This window comes from Poecilia reticulata, chromosome 13 (genome assembly GCF_904066995.2).
Source record: "Poecilia reticulata chromosome 13, P_reticulata-male-v2, whole genome shotgun sequence".
Lineage (NCBI taxonomy): Eukaryota > Metazoa > Chordata > Actinopteri > Cyprinodontiformes > Poeciliidae > Poecilia > Poecilia reticulata.
This window is the reverse complement of record NC_088842.1, coordinates 11,860,006-11,877,875: the sequence shown is the minus strand read 5'-3', so window position 1 is coordinate 11,877,875 and position 17,870 is coordinate 11,860,006. Positions and strand designations below refer to the sequence as shown.

Here is a 17,870-nt window from a genome sequence, read left to right as displayed (position 1 = left end):
TGGGAAACACTTGAACTGTCTGCCTTGGCTTAAGTATTTCATGCAGGTTGCGAGTTTCGCCTGCATCTCCTGTAGGTTATAAAGGCTTTACTGTAGAGTCACAACAGACAAAAGAATGATTAACACTGATCAATTGCTTTTCATTGTGTAGTTGCCATGTGAATGTTAAACTCTGGGATAGGACAGCGTTATGGTCTGGACTCCAACATTATTCTTTTTATTGCCATCAATAACACTAAATCACTGCAAGTTTTCATGTAAAAATACACTCAATTACTCCTGTAATTGTACTTTTCTTTCCCCTCCTCTCTCGTGCTGTAGCCATCCCTCTTCATCTTTCTCTTATCACACCTCCTCTCCTTTCCTACCCCTCTCTTTCTCTCGCTTGTTGTCTCTATCTATCTTCCCATCCCCCTTGGTGTTTTTCCCCCCTCCCTACAATCAATGTGGCTTTTAAGATGCCTATCGATTTGTTCCCCTAGACAGGCCCAGCGCACTGGGGCGACACTTTGATTGCTGGGCCAGTAATTACTGTTATTATTTATGCATCTGGGCAAAATGGCAGGACTTAACATTCACAGTACAAGAGGCCACAGGCAATCAACAGAGGTGAACACCTGGAGCAGTTGGGAGGGAGTAAAAGAAGGAGAGCCACCCCGGGAATGAGCTCGAGTCAGACAAACACACACACACTCCTGGGGACACAACATAAAAGCAAATGAGGTAGAATATAGGGAAAAGTGTGAAAGTTAAATTAAATATGCAGTAGAGAGAAACGAGCAGGTAAACAGCTTGACTGGCCCTGACCTCTGACCTGCCGGTCAGAACCTAAAACAATCTTTTTCATATCAGTTAGCGCACCGTGCTAACACTAACAGGTCACGCTAAAACAACACTCTTAAATATCAACAATGGAGTAAAAAAAATTATACTTTCAGTGTAAGTTAGGTGTTGTCATATGAACAGGGTAGGTGGCAAACCACTCCCCGAACAATATATTTCCAAGTATGTTTTGAAAAACAAACGTCTGACTATTGTTGAGCCCACCACATTGATAACAGAGGTGCTATATTGAACAGCTTTTATTTTGATAAATTAAATCAAAGATGTAATCCTGGAGGACAAGCTTGAATACCTTTGAGCACACCACTGTTACTTCAGTAAATAAATATGTAAAATAAATATTTAAAATACAAAACTCTACATTTTGAATCATTTTCTCTTTTTTTATCATGAGCTAACATTCTTAGATAAATCCTGTTGCTTTAATGTGTGAGGCACAAAAGTAGATATGCAGCTACTGAGTCCAGGACACAAAAAGTCTCATCTTCAAAATAAAACCAGGTTTTTCCGAATCAAAGCTGGTAATGTGGATTTGCATGCAGAATTAACACATACGTTTGATTTGCAGTTTTCATGCAGGTCAGTGAAGGACATCTGAAGGGCACCAAAGTGACCCACAGTCACTTTGGTGACTTTTTCATGGGTTGGACCTCAGTGCTCTCTGCAAAGACCCGGGAGGGTTTTTTTTACATGAGGCTAGATGAACTGCAGTCACAGCAGAAAGTAGTTCATACTTTTAGCACATGTGTGAATGAAACATCAATAGCAGCAGCAAAATGTTTACAGAAATGTAAGCAATAACATAGTTAGAAGTCGGGGGGTCGTTGTTGTATATTTGTTCTCTGAAGTTGGGCGAGCTCTTTTTGAAAATCTCTTTTATATACCGTGGCTCTCGAAGAATAAGGGAAATAGCTAACATCACTATTTCGAGGTGAAGATTGACAAAAATTGAGGTTGGAAACCTGAGATTTTGATGGGTACATCTGTGGTACAAGACTGCGTGTGTGTGTGTGTGCGTGCGTGCGTGTGTGTGCGTGTGAGAGGAGAATGAGGTAACCTTACCTGTGAGAGCCCCAGGTAGATGGAAACTGTCTCTGAGATGTAGAGGAAGCGTCCCTCCTGACTGACCACAAACACAAAGCCATCCAGAGACTGCACACACACACATCCACACACACAGACATAAAAAGGTAAACAGAAACAAGACAGACAAATTAGAGCAATTAGCATGTATCGAACAAATTGCAAGGAGCTAGAGAACAAACAACACGTCACCCTTCGGCCTCTTCTCTCAATTTACAATTGCACACACACACACACCTTTATGCAGCTACACACAACAGCTGTAAGCAAGACCTGCATTATCAAACACAGCTAAACACACACGCACGCGCGCACACACACACACACACACACACGCACACACACACACACACACACACACACACACACACACACCCACACACACACACACACACACACACACACACACACACACACACACACACACACACACACACACACACACACACACACACACACACACACAAACAAATTTAGAACAGAGAAACTGAGCTTATAGACCAGAGCTTATAGACCATCAGCTGTAATAAAGTCAGAGACAAAGCTTCATCCTTGATCTCCAGCCACAAACACACACACACGCACCTAAGCCCAAAGCAGACACAGACAGAACCAGAGTCATTATAGGCTGCCGTGACTCTAATGAGAAGTGAAAGGTATACAGCTAGCCCATTAGAGGTTACTGCTTCAGAGAATAATATTAATCGTCATAACAGGCATCCAGGAATGAGCCGACGCAGCCTCACAGACACACACAACAGACCTGGGCCACTTGGAGACGGGAGGATTAAAAAAAAAAAAAAAGATTGCTTGTTTTGGCGGACAAGCGCTTAAAGTGGCAGCGGTAATTTATGCACAACTGACACATCCAGTATGCAAATGACTGGCCAGGGTGTGGGGCGTCATGTGTCGCAGCGAGGAGAAACCAGCCGTCTGAATGTCGGAGAACTAAAGTGCAATTATCAAGCTATTACGGGAGGGAGGACGGCTGGGAGGAGGAAAGAGAGAAGAGGAAAAAAAAATCATACAGTTTTTCTGGAGCGTTAATTTGATTTCTATCAGCACCGTTCCCTGAGCCTCTTTAAAATGCCAGAGGAGGGGAGACGCATGCGATCTTTCTTTGTTTTAACACGGCCTCCTCACTTCTAAATTCCCAATTTCAGTTCTTTATCTGTTCCCACTTACTCCCCGGCCCCGCCTTCCCCCAATCCCCCTCCGAGTCCAAAGCAAAAAGCTGCAGGACCACCTTCTTTGCACTTCCTCTGAGTCTTTGTACATTCTGCATTTCATCACTCCTGCAACTCCCCCCTGCCCCAAAATGCCCCTCAGGCTCCATTCATCAGTCGATCCAATAGAGAGGCAGACAACAACAGTGTCCGAGTGCCTGAGCTTTATCAGATGTTTGTGTCTGTGTATACAAATTCACTTGGGAGTCTGCCTGGAAATATTAAATTGAGGAACACACTAAAACCTGCCATTTAAATAAACTCCGCTTCGGCGCCTTGCAAATTTTTCCCGCATTTTGTCACGTTTCATCTATAAACCTGCAAGTATTTTAGTGGGATTTTAGGTGAGAAACCAACAAAAACGTAATGCAGAACTCTAAAGGGGAAGACGTATTTCGTGGTGAAAAATAAAAAAATCTGAAAAGTGAAGCATGTGTTATAAAATAGATAAATAGAACCACCGTTCTCTGCTGTCACAGCAGCATTTCTATTGGAGTTCGTCTCCTCCAGCTTTGCACATCTGAAGAATGAAACTTTTGCTTATTCATCTTTGCAGGCGGTTTAAGCTCAGTCCTTTTCGGATGGAGAGCGTCATTCAGCATTACATTTCGAGTCTCGACACGGATGATCTGTGAATCCCACTCTGACCTTTGAATGGGTCATTCTGGCATAAAACTGCTTTGATCTTTCATATGTGCATGTATGCTTTTGTATTTTTCAAGACCTCTAACGGGTTTCCTTCAGGGATTGTCTTGAATTTAGCTCCATTTATCTCCCATCAACTCTTGCACCAAGCATCCCCACAGCATGATGCTGCCACCGCCTCAGCTGTAGACCGCTGCGACTCCTCCAGAGTTACCAAACAGCTGAAGCTCAGTTGGACTGGGTGAACAGAGCAGCTGCTTTGCCAATACATTTTCTCTGTTATTTTGTCTAGGTTCATTTATTAGCAGGTTTGCTTCTGCGCCATGTTTTCTGTTTTCAGTTCCCTGTGAGACGTTCAAAAGTTGAAATATTATTTAACAACCCAGCCCTGCTTTAAACCTCTCTATTACCTGTCTGCTGTGTTCCTTGATCTTTATGGCTCTCACTGTTCACTCATTCGGCCTTTTAGAGGCTTTGTATTTATACCGATACTGAATCACACAAGTTTATTAACTAGGTCACAGGCAGAGGATCACACTGGAAGAGCGTCACAGTAATGGGGGTTAAATAAAAATTCATGGAAATCTTTACAATCTTTTATGTTTAACCATACGTATTTATTTGTCCCTCCACTACACAAACATATGTGATGCTTTATGTTTCAATAAATTCAATAAATCTGTGAGTGTAGCACCAAAATAAAACTTAGGAAGGTTCAAATATTGTACTTTCGGAACTGTAAATTATGCAATATAGGGACTGTAAGATAAATATTTTTTTTAAAATATGGACTAAGTGATTTCTGTTTTTCTTTTTTATTTTACATGCCATGACATTTTGATGGCTGCAGTTGAAACAAAAACGATTTGACTTTGTCTTGCTTGTTACCTGCAGGAGGTGAGCCCCAAGGTGCTGCTCAAACATATCAGTGGCCAGAGAATGGGATGATCGTCTAACTGCAAGAGAAAAAGACAAACATGCATCAATGTAAATGTTGACATTTTGACTATGAAGAAGAGATTTTTTGTTAATATTTGATGTTCAGCTGCGTTTTCACTGCTGTGCAAGATGAAACAAATCCCAGCTTTACTGAATAAAGCACAAAAAAATATATATATTTAAATTACGACAAATTCTACCACACTGTCATTTGGATATCGTTTGTATTCTTAATATGAGCTATTACACTGTAGTAAAATAAACAGTTTGCTGCCTTTAATGGGCTGACAGCTGCAGCTGCACTATAGTGTTTGTCCTACAGTCCAGAAACCTCCTGACTGTCGAGCCATTTCAGCCTGTTCAGTTTTGATCCTGGGAACACAAAGTAACCTCTATGACTTCAGGAAGTCCAAAGGCTACAGAGACTTTAACACTTGGATATATTTACTTCAAAGTCTGGATTTAGCTACAGGAATAACTTCATAGTCACTTTAATGTTTATTCTGTTGTAAATTAAAAAACGAGAGAGATTTGCAAATTGTTGTCTGATAGCAAGATGAAACACAAGCAAAACCCCATGTATTTTGTGCCTCAAACATTGCTGGGGGCTTTCTCTAACATAAGCTGTGCACTACGTGACAGATCTGATGAGACAGATATTTTCTGAAGTGCAAATAAACATTTTGTTACAAGAGCTCTTTATCCGCATTGGTTGATGAGAAACCTTTAACTTTTAAAACAGAAAATGTGACATTTGGGGTGCCCAAATGTCACATTTGGGCACCCCAAATGTGCCAAGTTGTATATATATATTGTATATATATATATATATATATATATATATATATATATATATATATATATATATATATATATATATATATATATACAACTTGAAAATACAAACTCCTGAGTAAAAATGACAGGCAACATGAACCCTAAGGTGACTGTAAGAAGACAATTAAATTGTATTTAATTGTAAATAATGCTGTATATCCAAACGCTGTGGCCCGTGGTTTAAAAATATAAACCACAGACATAGAGCAATATCAAAGAGGTAATGTGGCTGAATATGCTTGGACACATCATGTTGTTTAATGAAGCAGGCCTGGAAAATGATTTTTTCATGATGACCGTTTTATATCTGTCTTGCTTTCTGTGGTATATGAAGATGCACAGCTTTGAGCAAATCACTTCATCAGCATCACCATTTAATCTTGAAGAATACGGATTGTTGTCTCTGACAAAACGAACCTTCCTGAAAGTTTCTATACATGTCAACATATAACAACTGTGCAGCACTGCTTTAAAAGTTACTTAAGACCAATGCGAAAATATTGCAGCAATTTGCTACACAATAAAAACCCTCTCTCTGCGCTGATGGAGATTCACTCACATCTGCATGCTTGACGCTTGAAGTGGCAAACACTTATACACCGATACACAGGTTGGTGCATGAATGTGTGTGCAGTAGTCAGTGTTAATGGGTGAATGTGGCTCTAGTGTGATTAGTTAGAGTGAAGTTAGCTACCTGCAGTGCACCTCTGAACTCTGGCATGACCATCTACACAACAGCAACGCAATGGATATGTTCTCTTTTCCAACCATTCCTTCTTAGACACCAGATTATCTGCAGAGAGATGACACTGTGTGGAAATCCTGGACGATCAGCAGTATTTAAAAATACTCTGTCCAGGCTGTCAGGCCCCAACAACCACCTTACATTCAAAGTCACTTAAATCTCCTTTCATCCTTAATTTTATGCTCACTTTGAACTTCGGCAAAGTCGTCTTCACCACGTAGACTGTGGATCGGGTTGCATGTGAGTGACTATGTTAACAAACAAATGGATATGTGACCGGTCAGTGTAAAAAACAAAATACATGTTAATGATAAGAATCGGTTCACAAATGCCTGAGAATCATCTCGTCATGTTTGGACTGTTGTAAACAGTATTTTAAAACGTGATGCTGACAGATAAAAACATTGGCAAGTTTCTGTTTTATCACAAAAAGCGAGTGATGGTTAACTTTACTGAGTCAATAAAGTTACGCGATTTATAAACTTCTTTTATAATCGTCAAGAACTCTAGTGAACTTCTGATCAAAACAGCAGAAAGTCCAACAACTACTTTCATCCCTTTTCTTTTGCCAGAGATCCGTTACCCGTTATGATCACAAATTTAGTCTAAGCGAGTGAAAAGCTGTGAATAAAACGAAGTTCAAACCACATGATTCCACTGCAGAGACTTTCATGTATTCTGTTAAAATATCAGTAAAACCAAAAAAGCCAGAACTGTGCTTTAATGCCTTAACCTAACTGAATATTTTATAAATAACTCTCAAGTCAGACCTTTTCTTAGTTGTTTTCTGGGAATCTGAATAGTGATATCTTTAAAATTTCCCAGCAGCATACTCTCTAGTTCAGGGGTGCCCAAACTTTTTGAGACCAAGATCTACTTTTTCTCTCACCCGCCGCCTGAGATCTACCTCATGACACAAAGACATAAAAATTGCAAATTAAACTCTATAGACTTATTTTATATGCGAATATACATCAGTTATAGCAGAAATAATAAAGTGACAGAAAACCTAATCCAGTTTCTTCCTCAGTGAGATTCTGACACTGGGAGCAGGTTACTGGTTTCTGGTCACTGGTCAATGGTTTCTGGTTACTGGTCTCTGGTTACTGGTTTCTCAGTCAGAAGCTGGTTGCAAACCTGATGCCAGCAGGTGTCAGTCAGTCATGGTAGATCTGAAATTAGATTTTTCTCAATATGAGAAACTACAGACTGATAGGAGGAACCAAAGAGCCCAGTAAGGGTAAAGGCAAATCTTCTGAAGTCGGGATATAATTAATTTAATCACATAATTATCGCAGTAGAATTTGTTAAAACTTAATGAAATATATTTGTCCTATTTGATGTTTGTTATGACGTATGATCACAAACGAATGAGGTAATTAGTCCAATTTTGTCGTTTATTGAATGTTCAGAAACTACAGCAGGTGTAATGAGCCACAGCAAAGGTAAAAAAAGGTAAAACAACCCGAACAGACTATCAACTGGAAACATCTCCTACCTTTTTACTCTCGGTCTCTTTGTCGGTTAAGCACACCCGTTGCCGTGGCAACCGCCTGCGCCCCGCAAGCCGAGCAAAGATTACATTAAAAACACAACATTCAGTCCGTTACGATATCAGGTTTCCAGGCTTGATATTTATTTCTCGATTATTAATAAGCCTCTCATGAACACAGTGGTGGTTGAGTAGCTAATTTAAACTCCTGCTCTGTTCGTCAGTCGGTCTTTGAGTCGCTTTTTTTTTGTTGTTGTTAATGGAACCAAAACGCACAGAATTGAGCAACACCTTGTTGAAACAATAATTACTGAGATTATTAATTTTAACATGTTTCGTTGACTTTTTATAATTATTCTTTTTTAATGAAGCTACAAACGTTTAGGATCTTAGTGAATATTTTTGATAAGCCTATCAGAAGAGGAAGTGCTGGACTCAGCGTCCTGATGGCGTTCAGTTTGTCACCTGCCGAGATCGACTCAAAACCTTTCCGCGATCGACTGGTCGATCGCGATCGACGTATTGAGCACCCCTGCTCTAGTTGGTCTTCTGTCAGAACGCATGAAATCCTTGTGAATTTGTTAGACGTTACACATGATGTATGTGTAAAAGCAAATAAAAAACAAACATTTATTTTTATATCCAAGCAAACACATCTCAACTTAAAGTTTTCTCTTACAGTTGAATGTAAGAATTGGTTCACCTGCAATTGTAAAAACCTGCAATTTGTAAAAATAATTTCCATCTGATTAGAGAGGAATCAACCCTGAAAAAAAGGTGGCGAAAGTGGTGTGTGAGGCACACCACTCGATCTCTGCCAGACACACACACACGCACACATATATAGTGTCTGCATCACAACCCTTAATGCATCCCAAATACAAGCTATCAGAGCTGCTTCAGTGCCAAAGTGGTGCTGTTTACCAAGGCAATTACAATACAAATAGAGTTGGAGGTGGTTAGGTGGAGGAGCGGAGTGGGGGGGGGGATAGGTGCAAGAAGAGCAGTGAGAGGGGAGGGAAAATGAGAAAACACTAAATAAGGCGAGAGTGATCACTTTCTCCAAAGCAAACGTGGCGACGGGGAAGGCTGTGGTGACGTGGAAGATTAATTTAGCAATCAGGCATCTTTATTGTTTTATGTCAGAAAGAGTGTGTGGCAGGAGGATCTGGTGTGTGAGCACCTGCGACTGTGCACACACACACTCACATTCTCACATGGTGGGGACCATATGTGAAAACTAATCTCACTCCAACAGGGATGCTTTAGAACACAACATTCCCTACGTAGCAGAGACAAACTGTGAATGTGAGTGTGCATATGATTGTGTACATGTGAGTCTGCATGTGTGCATGTGTGTGTGAGAGTGTATGTATGCATGGCTTTAAGGATCATCGGATAACTGTATGCGTGAGTGCGTGTGTGTGTGTGTGTGTGTGCGTGTGTGTGTTGCTGCAAGGCTGAGAGAAATCAATAAGCGTTATGACAGGAAAATGAAAGCACTGCTCTGGGTTACAACTGAACACAGAGGGAGACTCAGAACACATAAACACACAGATATGCAGCAGAAACACACACAACCACTAACACACACACATTTAAGGAATACACACAGCATGACCTGCGATTAAACAACACAAATAGCCCCCTACACACACACACACACACACGCACGCAAACTCTCTCACACACATAAATACAGAGTTGCTGGACAAAGCCACTGTGGCATTGTGAGATTGGGGTCCCCTCTGTGTAACAGAGTGTGAATATAAATAAGGCAAGTCCATTCAGGACTGTGAAAGGGGGTCTGGGTGCTGGGACCCTTCAGCCTAGTCAGTTGCTTTGCGGACAGAGAGGGGGTGTTTGGAGGAGCCCATCGAGCCTCTCCTCCCCGCCTGTCCGGCTCCCATCTGGGGCAGAGCTGGAGCTGCAGCGCTGGGTTATTCGTGACTACATAAGAATAGATTCAAACAATGCATCACACAGACACACGCTTCCTGATCTGAGTCGGTGCATAAAATGCCCGGAATGGTGCGAGTGTGTCGACTTTGAGGCCACAGATCCCTGAAGGGGTGAAGGTGATGGTGGGTGATCAGTTGCGCTGAGTAGCGTCAGCGGGGAGAAGGAAACGTTGGAAGTGACAAGAGGCCGGCAGGGCTGACAGATGAGTTACACCCATACACACACGCGCACGCACACACTCACGCTTGCGGACAAATACACAGAGGACCATTTATTACAGACTGCCATGGCACAATAGGGCTGGCCAGGAAACCAAAACACTGGACCTGGTGTGTGTGTGTTCTTGCACACATGTGTGAACTCACAGCAGTGTTGGTATCTCACCCCGAGAACAAAGATCCTTCTGTAGTGGTGCTGTGAACCTATACGTCTGTGCGCAGGGGATTTGTCCGACTCTCTGTGTATTCTTACAAATAAAAGCCCCTTGTCGATAGACGGTCTCCTTCCCCCAATAAAAACTTCCGCACTAAAGGGTGTTGGCTGTCATTAGCTCAACCAGACAGTGGTAAATTATGGGCGTGTTCACTGATTGAAAAAAGATTTGCTCTTCGAGTTTCTGACTGTCATCACTCAGGTTGGTTCAAGCTGAGAATTGGCGGAGTTCAGTTGCCAGGTGCACAGAGCTGCAGTCAGGTATGAGCTGATACATGTTTCATACAAAATATTCCTCAGCAGACTTATTCTTGTTATTCCCAAAAAGCCAGATACAAATGTGGAAAAAGTACAAAACGGTGAAATGGTAAAACACCAACTCCAGCTTGTTTTTTTTACAATTATATTTTTTACTGTTCATATTCTCAGTTAATGAGTAGATAGTCCTTATAGTATTTATTGATCCATTTTCTTATCTCCTCGCATCAGGTCAGGAGCGAAGACATGCTTGTTTGTTTGCACTGTATTTTATCATAGAGCTAGAAGTCAATGAAAAACGTCTGACCTTGAACTCAAATATCAAACCAGCAGGAATTAAAATTGAGAAAAACCCAATACATGAAGAAAATATGTAGTCTAAGTCTGTAGTAAGTTAAACTTTTTTTATCCTTTGCATGCCACCAACATGTTGACTGGAACCCTTGAACATGAACCCATTTGAACAGATGTATTACTGAGTTATACAGTAATAACTCAGTAATTACACAGTAACTACTGAGTTATTACACAGTAAAAATTACTGGGCTCCTTTTCATAAGAAGTTTCAAACTGATTTTTTACTATTAAACTCTAAAATGTAGTCTTAGAGAACAGCTGTGAACAAGCAATCAAACTCTGATGCAGACCAAACAAGCAAACTCTGGTCCTCCTAAAAACATAGGTTGGGTGCAATTCGAATGCATATGTGAACGCCAAGTGGACCAGAGACCGCTCCAAAAGTAAGAAGCGGACTATAACGCCGGATATTCTGCGTAAATACAAACAACAAATGCGTGAGTTCAGCACTAGCAGGAGAAATGGCTCCTGGTCTGATACCAAAGACAGAAGAGAAATCCTACAACCACTGAAATCTCACACCACTTCATTTTTGTTTACATTTGGTGAAGAAGGAAGTTGCTCTCAGTGTCTTCTTCAGATGTTTTCTTGCCATTTCCTTCAGTGGTTCTTGATACAGCACCACCACACAGATGAAGAGGTGAACAGGTGTTTCAAAGGGTTTTGTCTGTTTGACTGCAGTGTGAAAGCGAACTGTACCAGCTGAAAATGTAGTAGCTGGTCGTTTGAAATCGAAACGAGTCTACCAAATTATCAGGTGCGAAAACAACCTTAGCCTACCTTCATTCAGCAGGCCGTGATGCTCAACTTCAATTTTTTGTTGAGATCAGATTTTTTGGCGTGGTCATTCATACTACAAACTAAACGTGACTTCAATCAGACTTCTGTGTGAAAAGTTATGGCCACGTTTATGATTGTCTAGGAACAAAATTAGCTCAAACTCAAACAGATAAGATGAATTTACCAGTAAAACTAGTAAACTAAAGTATCTTTTTGGAGGTTTGTTATGTGGATACCATTCAGGCCTCTACCGTCATTTACCGTAGAGGAAATGTTCAATAATTTCAGTAACTTGTTCAATAAATGAAACATGCTAAGTACATACAGACTGATTTTTTCAAGTCTATTTTTGTTAATTATGATGATTTTCCGCTTACAGGCAGATGAAAACACAACATTTAATATTATAGAATACTACATAAAGTCACTGAAAAATATATTCAATATCAAAATGTGGGCTTAATAAAAACTATGTTTAAAGTTTGTTATTTTTGAAGGGTACTTTTAATGCTCCGTGGAGTTTTGCATGTGTGTATATGTGGGTTCTCTTCAGGTACTGAATGAGAATCTCATCTCATCAACCAGTGACAAAGGTTAGACATTCTCCCACAGCGAAGCTCACATTTTTATTCAGGGTTCACCTCAACAGTTGCACCTGCTTAGCAGGGCTGTTTTCAAGGCAGATTTCTATCTGCTTATGTGTGATTTAGTCCGGGATTCAGTCGTGGAAAAGGTTCCCACAGCTGAAATGCAGAAACCGATGTCTTAAGAAAATTTTTTGTCCAACTCTGTCCAAGCAATCAAAGGAATTGGTATAATGGTCAAATTACTTTTAGAAATGAGAGCTTAAATCATAATAAATGTCTTAAGGTGGCCCCCTTTTATATGTTTTGTACTTCTGGCTATGTAAATCTACAGGAAACACCTTTGTGTGCAGACCTGGACGTAGACCGGCGAGAACAGGCGGGATCTTTGATCGTTCTGTCACACTCCCCTTTCATTAGCTCCCCAGGACTCGGCTCTGAGGTTTAATTTCATTGTGGGAATAGGAGACAGAAAGGGTCGGGGTGTGATTGGACACGTTAATTATAGTCTGACTCGCAGGTCAATTCTCGGGGTCTCCCCGGTGCTCCACGAGAAGAAGATTTGAATGACTGAATGAAAAATTTGAAGGATTTTCATTAGATCGCTGTCTAATACATAATTTAGTCCCAGTTAAGTCCACGAGGATCGGCAGCGCATGCGCCTGAACACACACTCGACCAACGTGAACACATGTACACACCTTTTTTTTCTTCCTTCTGTCGTAGCGTAAACCGTTTCCAACCAGGTTAGGAAGTTACTACTGGAACAAAGCATATAATAATCTAATCGTTCATTTTCTCTCCGTCCCCTTACTCGTCTTTTTCTCCGGAGGCGAATAGTTCTGATCACATGTCTCGCTGTTTACCGCAACCCAAATGTGACGTTCCGGGCCGCCTGACAGAGCGAGTGAGAGAAAGTGACCCTAATCGTGGCGTCTTTCTCTGGCACAATTATCTTCTCACTCCGCCATCCATTCCTCCCTCCTTCCCCTCTATCTCTCGGTCCCTTCTCAATCACTCCCTCGCTCCGTTTGCGGTCGAACATAATTTGAGTGCAATTAACTTCCCTTAAAAGCCCCGGCTGCTTTAAACACTGTGAATTAGGGGGGAGGCAGACGCAGGGACATCTTGAAGAGGCTGGGGGAGACGCAGGGAGGTAAGAGGAGACGGCATGAAAGTCAATGTCGTCAGTGTGGGCAGCAACAGAGAGGTGTGTTTGACCTCACTGGTGGAGACAGTAAAGCACTTCAGCCAGCCCTGTTGCTGCCAGTGAGTTGTCACTGTACTGTACCTTGTAAAGACGAGGGGATTCTCCAGCTGCTGCGCTGTTGTTTTCTTTTTCTGCTTCATTTAAGACGTGCAAACTGTGAAAACCTGTGCTTTACTCTCGAGTTTTCACCACGTTGTCCTTCTACGGATATCATTGAATGCCTTTATTTGCCCAGCATCAATGCATCGGTATCAGCGTTTATGGGTCAGACTATATAAGAATTATTTTACACACAAATTTACACAATATTAAGGCTGAAACGATGTATAGAGCAATAATTAAGTCAAAACTGTATATAAAAAAAATACATACATTTTGCAATTAAGATGAAGAATCTTTGTAAATATTTTCAACCTAAAACTTCTCAAATGGGATTTTTTTTATCTTCACTTGATTCAAATTCTATTAATTGAAACGTCTCCTATTAAGTACCTTTTGCTATTCATTTATTAATCAAAAAATAATCGACAGATTAGTAAGCAGATGCATCCTTTGCTAAGGGAAACACTAAAGGGCCCTACAAGAAAGCTATATTATAACATTTTTATTTTCTTATTTAAAAGAATAATTTAATTATTTGCTCATTTGCATCTGTGAGTGCCTTTCTAGTAAAAAATGGCTTAAGTGGCCAATTTCTTTATCCTACAAATCGATTAATCGTCAGAATAATCAACTATTAGTTGCAGACTAACTAGTATATCTTTTTCAATCACCACATTTGGGTGATTTGCACTGAATCACATCTGTTTCTAGTTTGTCATTTCAGTTTTTTTATATAATAGTAACACTATTATGAGTCAATATAAAAGAGTATCTGTTTGTGAGTTTAGGGAGAAATCAAACGAATTAACCATGTGATTCAGCTTCTGAACCTCACATCTCATCTTTTATAACCATGTTTGAATGCTTAAATGTCTAAATTGCTTAAAAGGAGAAAAAAGTAAACTGAATGAGTTGCAACACTGTGCAACCTTGTACATCTGGTGTCAAAACAAGACATCCAGTTTTACTTTTATTCATCTCCATTTTTTTAATGCTGTGGGTGGTCCTTTATTTCAGTCTGATTTGGGCTTATTATGCAACTTGTTATGAATCCGTTCTCTTAAAAATGTTATGTCGGTAAAGTAAAAGGGACAAATGGTCCTAAAAGTAGAATATTTTTCTTTTAATTTGCCTGGGAAGCTTCTTAATGAGACATGTCACACAGATGGAAATATGTAGCCTGAAGCTGAAGTTTGATTTCTCCAAAGAATTTTTACTTTTAATTGAAGATTTCAATCCAACGCCAAATTATTTCATCATGCACACAAACACACACTAAACTGCTTCAAATTATGCAGTTATATATATAAGTTATGTTCAAATCAACATTTATCTAATAAGCTGTTTGAAACCATTAAAATTACTGGACAACTTAAACCGTTTCACTTACTGTATAAAAAAGACACAAAACGTCTGCTCACATTCTAGATTCAGCTTCACTTCAGTTTATTTATATTGGGAAAATCAACAAATGGCGTTTCAATGATTTTTTGAGAACCAACAGATCTGATTTATAAATGGAAATATATAATTTGTCTAGTCACATAGACATGTTCATTTTTCAACTAGAACTGCTAAGAGGTTTCCAAAGCATCTTAAAGAAGTTGTTTTGCCTTCACTTTCTTCTACGTCAGAAATTCACATCACGATTTGGCAGAAATGCCTCTAAGCCACACGATGTGGTTCAAATGTTTTGGATACCTTTCTATAAAGCTCTCACAATAAATTGGGAATTATTGTAAATTGTCAACAATAATTAATTATTATTAATTGTTATTTAATACTTAGTCAGTCCTCCAAATTTAACAGCGGCCGTCACAGCCAAACACAGAAATTTTGATTTCTGTGTTTGACACTTCTCCAGAAATTACGTTCCTTTACAAACTCCAATCGGGCTTTTTATGTTCATTTTGGATTAATCGTCAGCATAATCAATTACTAAAATAATCTATCCCCATTTTCCTCCTGAACATGATAATGATGCGACATCCTCACGCTGTTTATTATGAACTTTGCACCTTCAGGTACCTAGACATTGTGTCGCAGGATTTGCAACATCTGGAGATTACCAATCCTCTTTCAGATTTCTTGGATGATTTTTTAAGATTTCTCCGTGACATCACAATGGGAAGCAGTGTGTTTAAGATGTTTTCCTTCAGATACACCACGAAGTATACCACATTAACCATAGAAAGTTATTACAATATCATAAAATTGTTTGAACACAGTCATCTTAGTCCATGTAACTTACTGAATTCGAAGAAATTATTTAAAAATATCTTAGAAGCCGTTTTTCTTTCCAGATTGTTTCTCTTTTAGAAAACGTTTTTTCTGAACATAAAGTCAAAGGGGAAAATGGATAAAAATGAAACTTTAATTTTAATCTTAGATCTCTGTAGGAACCACTAATGGGTTATTGATGCTGATGCTTTTCTGTGCTCTCAATAACCCCAGAAATATTAGAAAAGGTTTTGGTTGAAATAAATCTGGCTTACGTTACAATGGGACATTTATAAAAAGCAGGAAATAGAGGAAAAGTGTCCCCCAAAGCAAAATTTATTCAATAAAGTGTTATTGAAATATAAATTATTTCAACAAGTCCTTGAATGCGCACGCAGACATGCACACAGAGTCACAAACACACACAACAGGAATGTACATCAAGGGTCATTTTACTCTTCCTGCCTTTAGCCTTTCCTTTTTGTTTACTCCTTCCATACTCTGCTTCTCCTCCATCTTTCTTCCTCCGTCGCTCTCTCAATCTCTCCTTCTGTCTTTCCTCTCTGTGAAGGTCATGCAATTGATTTTCCTCTGTCTATTCATTTTTCAAGACTGGCTTTGAAACGTGGGAAGCAGACAAAAGCCACTCTGGCCCCTCCTCTCCTGCCCACTCCATCCCTCTTCTCTCCTCCAGCCTTCCACCTTACTTCCCTCTCCGCTGGCCCTCGTCCATCCAGAATCCGTCCAAAAGGGAATGTGGAGGAATGCGACCCCCCTCCTGCGCCACCTCCCTTCTCACAATCCCCACCGCCGCCCTCCGCCCCTCTTTCCTCCAGCCTCTTTCTGTCTTTATTCCCTCCACATTTGTCCCTTCCCCTCCTCTCCGGCCTCGCTTCCCTTTCAGCCACATCTCCGACCACATTCCACTAACGGAATTAAAGTCATGCATCACACTTAAAACCCTGCCAATGCATCCTGGGTAGACTTGTTGGAACTGATGTCCAAATTAGCTTTCCATTTTTAGTGCCGACCTCATGGCACGGCAGCCTGCTTGAAATACTCCTTAAACATTAAAAAATCATACTTCCGATATCAGATCCTGGCTGCGTAGACAACAGATCTTAGAGAAACTCGGGAGTGGGAATCTTGTTTGCAGAAGTAACCAGTAATTTTCATGTGGTAGATGCAATATGCAGTATTTACTCTAAAAACAATTGTTCAACTTTGTTTAAGGAGTTTCTTTCTCCTTTTTTGAACAGCAGTTTATGAACAAAGACATAGAGCAGAGTCCTGAGGCTGCAGCTAAAGTGTGCTGCATATGGAAATAAAGCAAACATTGCACACAGCATGGATGACTAAGCATAAATAAATCCCTCCAGATCCATCAGCTGTTGCCCAAATACTCTAGACATAGACATGGTCTCACTTTATGTCTGTTAGGTGAAAAAACATACTGTAAAATACTATAAACGAGTAGTAAATTTCCCTCTTGGTAACAGAATAAAGGCCTTTAAAAAAAAAAACCCTTCGCAGATTGCCTGTGGCTAGAACGCTTACATACAAAACGACGGCCGCTTTGTCCTTAGCAAGTAACGCTGTCTGACGTACTGTCCTTGATTTGAAAACATCCAACGATGTAGCGATAAAGTTAGTAAAATAAATTGTATTTTTGCTTGTATTTAAATGTACTAACTGGATCTATACGTGTTAAATTATATTTCAAACTGTCTTTTTTTTTTTTGCAGGGACAGGTTATTAATGCCACTTATTGATGTTACCATGTTGAAAGTCTATAAAGAAAAGAAAAAACAAATCAAGAAAAATATTTTTTTTTCCCCAACAGTTTTGACTCGATTCAGATTTGACCTTCACAGTAAATACTGACACGCTCGCGCACTTGGCTCTAACTGACTTTCACTTCGTTGCCATTTTATGCACAATAGCAGCACAGAGATCTGCAGAGCAGTGGGCAACGTGGTGCTAATTGCCTTGCCCAGGGGCACAGAGACATATGGCAGAGGAGGAAGCTGGAATCAGACCATCAACTTTGTGATTGTAAGGCAACGATTCTTCCCACAGCCCCTCCTAAAACGTGATTAACAAATTAAACACATTTTTCAGACATGAGCTACATGTGGATGTGGAACATTTGACA

The 17,870-nt window shown here is 40.1% G+C and overlaps 1 protein-coding gene across 12 annotated transcripts in view; it reads right to left on the bottom strand.

Annotated features, from left to right (window-relative positions):
• npas1 (neuronal PAS domain protein 1) overlaps positions 1-17,870 on the bottom strand; it is a 93,418-nt gene that overhangs the window by 20,010 nt on the left and 55,538 nt on the right. For 6 of the 12 annotated variants that reach the window (XM_008425730.3, XM_008425732.3, XM_017308353.2 and 3 more), the window contains 2 exons: positions 4,686-4,753; positions 1,906-1,995 (listed from right to left, as the gene is read on the bottom strand). In XM_008425730.3, the coding sequence (XP_008423952.1) occupies positions 1,906-1,995; positions 4,686-4,753 (158 nt within the window). Of the gene's footprint in view, positions 1-1,905; positions 1,996-4,685; positions 4,754-6,267; positions 6,367-6,459; positions 6,567-7,088; positions 7,222-7,327; positions 7,491-7,816; positions 8,023-17,870 lie in introns of those variants that run through there. The other 6 variants (XM_008425737.3, XM_081614393.1, XM_017308357.2 and 3 more) reach the window with 6 other exon arrangements.